This window comes from Octopus bimaculoides, chromosome 5 (genome assembly GCF_001194135.2).
Source record: "Octopus bimaculoides isolate UCB-OBI-ISO-001 chromosome 5, ASM119413v2, whole genome shotgun sequence".
NCBI lineage: Eukaryota > Metazoa > Mollusca > Cephalopoda > Octopoda > Octopodidae > Octopus > Octopus bimaculoides.
The window spans coordinates 1,306-12,349 of NC_068985.1; the positions used below are offsets into that span (position 1 = coordinate 1,306).

The 11,044-nt window shown below is 35.8% G+C and overlaps 1 protein-coding gene across 1 annotated transcript in view; it reads right to left on the reverse strand.

Moving 5' to 3' along the window:
* Window positions 1-2,495: 2,495 nt before the first annotated feature.
* Window positions 2,496-11,044, reverse strand: part of LOC106873774 (uncharacterized) — a 16,450-nt gene continuing 7,901 nt past the window's right edge. Inside the window, exon 2 of the mRNA XM_014921279.2 lies at window positions 2,496-7,584. Coding sequence (XP_014776765.1) covers window positions 2,516-7,504 — 4,989 coding nt within the window. The 5' untranslated portion in view covers window positions 7,505-7,584 and the 3' untranslated portion in view covers window positions 2,496-2,515. The remainder of the gene's footprint in view (window positions 7,585-11,044) is intronic.

Sequence of the window (11,044 nt, forward strand, 5' to 3'; positions counted from 1 at the left end):
GAAAACGAACGGTACGTGCGTCCGTATGTTTCGCGTGAACGTACGTCCGTCCTTGGCGAAAACGAACGGTACGTGCGTCAGTTCGTTTCGCTTGAATGTCAGTCCTTGGCGAAAACGAACGGTACGTGCGTCCGTTCGTTTCACGTCAACGTAGGTCCGTCCTTGGCGAAAACGAACGGTATGTGCGTCCGTTCGTTTCGCGTGAACGTACGTCCAGAAAGAAGCAGAAGACACTGGGACTGGTTTTTCATTCTCTTATTTCAAAACTGGCCATATTTTTAAAATACAAAACATATTCAAGCCAGTTGTTAGCTGGGATAACGTTTTCAGAATAGTCAACAGTTATAAAGTAAGCAAATGCATATTTGTGATGGCAAAGTTCTATAAAGAGCATACATACTGTGAACTTCTTTTTACAGTTCATTGACCATGTTTAATGAAAAGTGATCTTGACCCATGTGACCTCACAATCAAAAAATTAAGGGAACATTCAAAATATCAATTTTCATAAGAGACAGTTAAAGTTTCAACGAAACATGTCACATCTAGTTTACAATGATAGCCATAATATATTAAGCAAAGCGCAGGCATATCCGCAGATATTGAGGTGTATTATGTCAAGAGCCAGAAAAATATGTTGTTTCTAAACATCTAATTGTATAACGGACATTTCTGTCATTGTCAGGACATTTGAAACTGGTTAGGCTGAAAATACTGAAAGTTGATCAAGTTTGATACCTTTTTTTTTTTAACTAAGGAAACTTAAATCATGAATTTTGTTTTCACTTTTGTAGTTGTATTTGCTTTAAATGGCATTGAAAAACTATATTTTCAAAGTTATGTCAAGCTCTGTACAGGGGTTCGCATTTGATGAAGTCAAATCTATCCTTAGAAATGGTGACACTACCAGAAATGTTGAACAATGGACATTTCAGTTTGTGAAAAATCTTGATGTATTAGAGCAAAATGGATTTCATTTTTGAAATCAGCACCCCCAAGTTACTAGGAAACATGTCTCCAACATCAGACAACAAAAACCCTGTTCCCCAGTGTAATAATAAACATAAGGCTTGAAAAGAGGCAAAAATCAAATGTATGGATGATCTAGTGATACTGTTGGGGGAGGTTATGAAACAGATAGAAGAGATGGGCTATAAGTATTTGGGGATACTGGAAATGGTTAAATTGATGGAGAAAGAAATGACAGAAAAATTTAAGGTGGAGTACTTGCGCAAACTAAGACTGATCCCTAAGTTGAAAATAAGCGGACGGAATAAGACTGAAGCTATCAATACCTGGACAGTTTCACTCCTTAGATATGGAGCAGGTGTAATCGCATGGACGGTGGCGAACTAAACAGCTTAAACAGAAAGACAAGGAAGATGCTCATTAGATATGGGACACCCCACCCAAAACATGACTCAGACAGACTCTATGTACCACAAAAAAGAGGGGGAAGAAGACTAATTGGATGTGGACATAGCATTACAGCAGAAGAAAACAACACAGCATGGTATGTAAAAATGCCACAGAACCACTATTATTGGAAGTAAGAAGGTCAGGCTTGTGTAGGATGAAATAGTGCAAAGATAAAGCACTGTACAAGCAATTGAGAATGAATGAAACTGAAAATGGGTGGATAAAGAATGCCTGGACAATTTCATAGGGATATTGAAGATGAGATAGAGAAAAAAGTTGGCTGTCGATGACTAAAAGTGATTTAAAACCAGAAACGGAGGCTCTGTGCTGCCCAAGAGCAAGCATTTAGAACAAACTACATAAAATACAGAATAGACAACACATCAGAAAGTGATAAGTGCAGAATCTGTGGACAAAATGGTCAAACCATATGGCATATTACCAGTTAATGTATGCCACTAGCCCAGAAAGAATATAAGAGACGTCATGACAATATAGCAAGGATTGACAATTGGACACTTTGCAACAAGTATGGACTTCAGAGAGCAAAATAGTGGGAAGAACATAAACCTGAAGGCATCATCGGAAATGTTAATGCAAAGATCCTATGAGATTTTATGATTCAGTGCGACCATGAGATTGAGAATAGGAAACCAAACATAGTCTTAATTGAGAAAGAAAGCAAATGATGCTGGATCATAGACATAGCATGCCCAGCTGACAACAAGGTATGTGATAAGGAAGAGAGAAAAGTCGAGAGATATGACAGGTTAGCTTGGGAGGTGAAGCAGTTGTGATCGATGAAAATGGTGGTAGTAGTACCAATAATTGTCAGAGCCCTGGGAACAGTGAGTAAAAATCTCGAAAAGTGCATGGAAAAAATAGGGGCTGCAATAAGGGTGAAGAACTTGCAGAACACAGCACTGCTTGGAACTGCTCGAATACTCCGGAAGATGCTTGAAAAATAAGAGGTGTTACCTTAGTTGACTGGTGGTGAACAGCTGACACTGTAGTACATCTCCAGTGTTAGAAGGTGTGCAAAGGCAATAATAATAATAATAATAACTATATCGAAGTTTAATATTTATGAAAATATTTATTTGTCATAATAAAAGAATGCAAAAGACTGACGTCCTGGAATAATTCCAAAAACCATGAAAGAATCGTCTGAAATATGAAAACCAAGAACCTGGAAAACTTCATTGTCATCTTTCCTGAGAAGTAAATATTTTTGAATATCCTTCAATGTCAGAATTTCAATGTCTTCAGATGTTTGCTGTTCAATATGTCCAGGTATTTGGTAAATATTGTTTTCTTTATCTGTTATATAAACACATTCACCAATTTTGGTTAGACGAGGTCCTTGAATGTCATATTCCTGAAGATAATTTATTCCTTCTAATTTTATCCTCCTAACCAATGTCTTTTCCCTGAACCATTCCACAAAAGACAAATTATCCAACCCTCCAAACTTGTTCTTCTTCCACTCCCTCTTCACAACAACAACATCACCAAAAGATGTAACCCCTACATCAACCACCACCTCTTCTCCCTCAAACCTTTCATATGTTCTCATCTTCACATGACACACTTCATATTTACATACCCCATCTTTGACATCAACTTTATCGACATAATAGGAGTCTCTAATATAATGACCACCACACACGAGTTGATTGTCGTTGTATTTATATATCCTGTTGTAGTATTTCTCAGTTTTGATGGTTTTTAAACGACGGAGATCTCTGTTGAAGACCATCATTTCTTTACCAAACACAACTATGAAATGATCATCTGTCCACTGACATATGTCCAGAGGTGGTTGTTGTGGTAGTTGTTTATGTTGAAGTATGTCACCTGTAGTTGTGCTGATTAATGTGACACTTTCTCTAAACATCAAGACACTGACATTGCCATCTAACATAATTAGTTTACTGTTCCAGTCCCTTAAGTCCCTGATGTCATAATTAACAGGTTCATTGAATGTAGGAATGGAAAGTGAGACCATTGCTGTTCTATGTGGCAGTCTTCTCACTGATATTTCATCATATCCTAACATAGTCTCTGCTATGTAATTATCACATCTCACCTTTAGTCTACCTTTACCAATTATTTTACCTGATTTACCTCTTCTTCTGCCTTTATCTCTATCTCCTCCACTGTAATTCAATTTACTCAATAGTTCCTTGTTCATCTGAGATGTAATGGAAGGGAAACAAAGACCAGAATCAAGATTTAATAAAGACACAGATTCCAGAATGTTCAGTTGGTCCCCATCAATCTTTATGCAATGACATTCAATCAATTCAATATGTACACACCAGTAAATATCCTCCTTTGTTCTCCATATTATACCATAAGGTACTCGACTTTGCCAAACTTTATATTTCTGCAAATATTTTCGACTCAGTTGAAATATTTCTTTTCTTTTAGGAACTGTGGCCATTATGTCTCTTTTATGTGTAAAACACACACCACCAACAAAACTTGCAACATTTTGGTAACATAGTAACTTCCCAAATCTATTAAACATTTTAACATTTCCATTATTGGCTTTTTCACACACCACTATCTTTCCTTCATCAGAGATATCAATATCTTTTACTTGAACAGAGTATTTGTCTGTTTGTAAACGAGAAACAGAGAAGCTTTCTCGGTTGATCATGAAATATCCTTCCACATACAATTCATTCTCTCTTTTCCATTCCTTGTGGCTTCCAACGAACCTTGGTCCTTTACAGTTTATACTGAGGAAATATACTTCATCGTTATACATTCTTCTATTTAAAAATATTCCCTTGTATTCCCCAGTCTGTGTCAAACGCACAACATTTTTGTACCCAAACAAACCTAAATCTTTATCCCACCCACCATGGATGTACAAATAGCTGTCATCAGTTGTCATCTTGTCTTCACCAATATCATACTTCATGTAGTGTGTAACTGTATGTAAATATTGACCATCACTGTTGAAAAAAATGATGGATTTTCCGTTGCGAACAATGATGACATCAACGTTAACTGTAATATCGTCGATGACATTAATACAATTTCCATCTATGTCTCTCGTTAATAATGTTTCAGGTATGTCTATTTGTTTTATTTCATTCACAGTGAAATGTATTTCATCAATATCAATGAAATACAAATGACATTCATCTCTTAACTTACTACAAACCATCTGATTGTTTGATAAAGAAGCGATACATTTATATTCATTTCTCGTCTGGTAAAGTAACACAGACAATGGGAAGTCTACTTTTAATGTCAACAGTTGGTATTTATTACCAGAATAATCCCCAGTCGTAATAACCAGTGTGTTTGACTTCCATTGACACATTTTAATAAATTCATAAACTTTCAGTTTGAGAGAATCCAAAAGTTGACCGTCAAATGTGAATATCTTAATGCTTGTATTATCCTTGTCGCATCCCGCAATCAGGTTATTTTCAGTAATAACCAAACAGTCAATCTCCATCGGTTCTTCGTCTCCCGAACACTGAGGGAGATGAATATGTCTTGCTTTATCAGAAACTGTCAGATCCTGTAGATATGATATAGAAGATAACATTTCACTGACACAAATCTTTCTTGAAAATATATCTACTAAGTCAAAATGAGTATTTAGTTGATTACTTGTAATGAGATCATTAACCAACAAATTATGATCATTTATAGCAAATATACAGCTGTTCTCTATCAGATAAACAAATAATTTATCAATAGATCCACCATAGAGATTGGTGGGGCGTTTCACTTGGGACAGTAAAACACTAGGGTCCATCTTAATACTACAAAGCCGAGGACCACCACCACCACCACCACGTATTGTAGTTTTGAACTGAAAAGCTTTACCCTTAATAACAATTAATAGCTTTCGTGTTTCCTTTTGTATTGATAATGATTTCACAAAAAAAGGAATATTAATTGTCTTAATTGTTTCAACTTGATTATGATATTTAATGGCTAAAATATCTAAATGTGATGGTTTATCAGAATAACAAACAATTTCACCTTCACCCATCTTACACACCCGTACATAAGGCTGACTAAACGATATACTTCTAATTGTCTTTGATAGGTTTCCGATGACCCTTAATTGTTTCTCTAGGGGTAATGTGACACCTATTTGATTAGAATCCCATCTACATATATCTGTAGCTGTAGATGGCAGAGATAATCTGGACACAATGTCTCCTCCATTAGAAATGTATAATAGACAATCATTGTTAATGTCAGACACCACCAACTGTCCATTTGTCAGATGACATATTTCAGCAATGACAACTTTGTCATTCTCTTTATCTTTGAGTCGTAGATTTAGATTTCTGATATAAGGATTTTTCATATGTAAACAACAGCCAGAGAAGTCATGAAACTTGTAAAAAAGAACCTTGTTGAGTTCAACATCCGGGACATAAACAGTTCCTTGGAAAATTGCAATGTGAGGGTGAACAGAGAAAGGTACTTTCCACTGCCATTTAATTTCTCCATATATATCGTAACATATCACAGTTGATTGTCGCTTGAATAGGACATAAAAATAAACATTATCAGAGTAGATGTCATGAGGGTAGCCATAGAATGGAAGGTATTTTTCAAAAAGTTCTTCACTGAATGTTGAATAAAAAACCAGTTTATTTTCCCTTCCATCTAAGACTACAAAATTAATTGGAGTTGCAGCAATGGTGACATTATAATGTCCCAGAGAAATTCTTTCTATAATGTCAATTTTGTCATCCTTGATCAATAGGATATGTACCTCGTTTTTGTTTTTACTGGTGGTCAGAGCTAAACACTTATTTGATACAATGTGACATATTTTAATGTAATCAGTGTGGACATTTATTAAAGGGCCTTTGCTTAGTTCAGGACAGGTGATATACTGAAGTCCTTTCATTTCACGATAAAGGACCAGAAATCTGCTTGAGTTTATTCTACAAAAGACAGAAGGTGTCTCAAGGAAAGTTAAATTATTTTGGCTAATTATTTCCCCAGTATCAGTAAATAACATAGCTTTCTTATTCCTACAGACTATTAATATTGAAGATGTAGACATAGGTAGAATATTTGTAATGTTATAGCAATCTTCAATATAGATATGGTGTTTCAAACTGGGGGTATGTAGCTGGTGGTTGTATGACAGCTTGGGCCAAAAGTCTTTATTTGTTCTAATGGCATGAGTTATGCCAAAGCAGTCTATTACCAAAATGGTATCTTTACCAACAGATATAGAGCGGCATTTCCTGCCAATGTCTCTCTTTGTCACACCACCTTTCGCTGAAATTCTATAAATAATATGTCCTTGGAGGACATAGAAATAGCTTTGGTACAGTGAGATTTTACTAGGGATGTCCAGCATGTAGGTTCCTACCTCCCATAACTGTTGACCATCCACATTATAACAAATTATTCTGTTTATACTGGAAAAGGATAATAAGAGTTTATTTTGAGCTCCTACAGCAATATCTGTAGGTGATTCTTTGGTAATGAATTCATATTTTATTCTATTTTCTTCCCAATCAATGCAGTAAATGGTCTTACCAAACATTTCTACACCTATAATTGTAGAATGTTCAAAGTAAGACACTAAATATAATCCAAGTTGCATCGTTTTGATCTTAAAACTTGTGGGGCTAATTGAAAGAATCATTTTCCGGAAGGGGATGGTTGCTAGAACCATGTCTTGACTGATTCTGGTGAAATCGGTCACAGAAGATGGGCAATGAACATTATTTCTGTCACCATCTCTTGTCATACAACATACTGTCATACAATTGTGGGAATATGTTACTAATCCTTCTTGTATGATAACAATATTGGATATTGTGTTGTCAATGTCTTTATCGGATTCATTGATCTTTGCTTCTTTGGTCAGAACTGGCCAAACAGGCCGAAATTTTGTACTTATTTTTTGTGCCTCAATGGTCTTCTGCTGCCTTCGATTTATTTCCTTCTGTTCATGCTCTCCTTTATGTCTCTTCTCTTTTGACAGAGATGAAGTTCGTCTCTGTGACATCTCTCTCCTGGAATCATCATCTCTCCCATATCTACAATTTTTTTTATCAACTGCTTCTTCATCCATTTTTCTTGTTCAGCCCCAAGTGGCTCCTTTCTGACGGGTGTGTTCTTAAAGTATTTCCCGTCTAGCTTTCGATAGTGAATCTATAAAGAAATACAAGAAAAACATGTAGCTTTGTGAAAATATTAAAGTTTGACAGAGATGAATACTTCATTATTTTAAATGTACAAACAATAAATTTCTGTATTTCTGTCAGTGTATTTAGTTAGTCTTATTAATATCTAAAGACATTTTGGAGTGGGAGGGAATAATAATGATTAGAAATAAACATCTTATTACAATACAGTTTCATTAATTAACTGGTGTCTAAATATTAGCATTAATTATATTCACTGAAAATTATGTTTTCAACATCACAAAGTAATAGTCATGTGTGTTTTAGATTTATTTATCGATAATTAGTCAAAGAGATTCCCCTGCGCCAAAAGTACTCGATAACAAGACACTCTAAGCTATAGAGAAAATTAACTTTCATTGCTATACATACTATATCATGTCCCAACATACAGCAATCATGTTCAATCTTCGTTAACATGGAACAATTAGCAAAACAGACTTTATGTTTCACAGACAAATGTCAGATACAAGACAGACTGAACATTTTGCTAGTTAGATGGAATATTAATAATATTTATGATTATATATACTAGAAATGATGTGACAGTCATGGTTGGTTTGGCTTCCAACATATTTACCTGGATTAAGAAATATCAATAAAGCTGGAGATGAAACTGGTTCTTAACCTGACAAATGCTGTAAATCACTTAGCAGTTCAATATAATCCATACAATTATCATACACAGTATTTATAAAATTTGGAAAGCTTATCCAAAGATCGGGTTTAATGTAGTCACACTGATACACAGCGTGTTGAGACGATCATTATTATTTGTTAATGATTGAGATAATAAAGTTTGGTTAATGAAGAAGCCCAATTAATGAAAGTAAGTTCATCTTAATTATATTCAAAAGACAATGTTTAGGTTGTAATGAGAAACAGGTGTTTGTATGTAAAAGGGGCCAGTGAAGTGTGTTTTGTTTTGGTTTAGGGGAGGAGATATAACTTGGTGTAGTTTATTATGAAGTATTGGGGGTTTAGTGATTTTGATTAGGAAATATTGTTGGGGTGTTTAATGATATTCTGCTGAAACATCATCATCATCATCATCATCAAATATATTCTCCACCTCCTACTTGGCCTATAAAAAAATGACTGTTAATCAATTGACCCCAGGAGGAATGAAAAGTAAAAATGACCTTCTTTTAGGTGTCTCCTCTCTGAATATACATCGACTAAACAACAACATATCTTTTGAAAAAAAAACTGGATAAGACTATGTTGTTTTTGTTGTTATTGTTGAAAACAAATTTTGTATATAAGGAAAACCAGATAATTGCAAATATTTCAACTGTAAAATTAAATTGGAATTAATGTTTATGTTTCATTTGTACCATTCTACTTAGTTTATTTTGGGGAAGAAAAACCTACAAAAACTCTCATAATAATTATATTAGACTTTAATCTAATTGTACATATACATACATGTATATATATGAATGAATGTGTATAATATATACACAAACAAACATGCACATATATATATATTTTTACATCCATACATATGTATGTATGATGATCATCATTTTACCCCCACTTCCCATGCTGTAATGGGTTGGATGGTTCAAAGAATATCTTGCCTGAAGTTACATTTTCTGGATTTCCTTCTAACACCATCCACTGCACAAGGTGCACTGGGTGCATCTTATGGGACCATCGCTAGAGACGATTTCCATGTCCTTGACAAAACTAATGTTCCTCCTTGATCTTTGGGCTTTACATATACCTAGGGATTGGTGAGAAATCTAGGGTAATAAATATATGGAAAGGAGGGGTTGAGTGTTGGGGAGAGACTCAGGTAGGTCCAGTAACATCCCTAGTTTCACTGGAAGAATGGTGAAGAGAAGAGATTTACTGCCATTCTTTGTTCAGCAATAAGATAGTAGAGTAAAAAGAAGAAGAGAGAGTGATTGAGAGATGAAAGCTAGGGGTAGGGGTGATAGGGGCATGGCAGTAGGGTCACAGGTGTCAGTGACATAGGGGATGTGAAGAATGTGATATTGGAAGTGAATGATAAGTTATGTGTGTTAGAGGGATGAGTGATAGGAGTGTGATTAATATCAGAGAGTAGCAAAAAAGGGTGAGGGAGTAGACTTTATATGCATACATACATTCATACATACATACATATGTATTCATCCATGCTGGAGCACCACCTTTACCCAAGCAACATGTTATCAACATGATAGTTAATAGCTGGTGCAGTCGACTTGGTGCTTTGCTGCCTCCTCCAGTGTCTGATCGCAGTGAGCATCATCCTCCAGTAGTCCATGTTTGGTGTCGGCTTCTCTGTAGGTCATTCAGACTCCCCATTGTGTCTTCGAAGGCCTAACAGCGGGCAGCAGTAGATGCAGAAAGAAGCACTTCTGCTGATTAGGGTGCACAGTGTACACCCGCCTGATGGCGCCCACTTCCGACGACAGCATTTTCTTTCCAGCCCTCAACGCGTGTTCCTTGCTTGCATCTGTTCCATCTATTGTGTGCCCAGATACAGGAAATGGGAACCTCAACATACAACAGTGTTCGGGCAAACAGATCACATTGGCATGATTTGAAGAAAGCTGTCAAAGTGGTTTCAGGTTGATTCGGAACTACGTTTCGAGCATTGTATTTTGTGAAATATACACACTGGCCATTTTCAATATGTACAGACAGATTAACTACTGTTGGATGGTGCTCGTGGATTTTGAAGCCTTCGTTAGAGGAAATATACCTGCTCAATTTCTATTGCTGAATTTCATCTGCTTGCCTGCCCTCATGTTCAAGTTCAAAAACCACCATATCTGAGCCCTTATTGATGTATCTACATACATATTTAATACTCTTTATAGAGTTGCATGACTCAATATTAACATGGGCCTGTCATATTTTAGACAATGGGTTGTAGGGCACGATACACCTGTTGCAAATTTCCATCCCTTGACCATTTATCTTTGAGATCGGTAGTGTTTAGGATGATCACAAGAAAATGAATGGATTATTTCCCTTGGCTACGAAAATGAATGGGTTATTTCCCTTGGCTGTTATAGGAAAATATATTGGTTTTATATGTGGACCCATTCTAAGGGCCTTAGCCTTCAAATTATACATTTTTTAGTAACAAACTGGACATCACTTTAACATGTTTGCAATGTTTCGCGAAAATTCGTTTACGAGTGTAGAAGGCAACTTGACACAAACGGACATTGAGACAACTTGCGTTTAGCTATTCTTTTTTTATTTTTATTTTTTTACCCCCCCCCCGTCCCCTTTACATTATATCCATTATTCTCTTGTTATTACACTCGCTACATTTTTCCACTTTTTATCTCACCCCTACCTACACGCACACATACCCACACACAAAAAATACACGCACCCATACACACACATGTAAGCACACCTACCCCCAACACACCACATACACACAACACATATGCATGCAC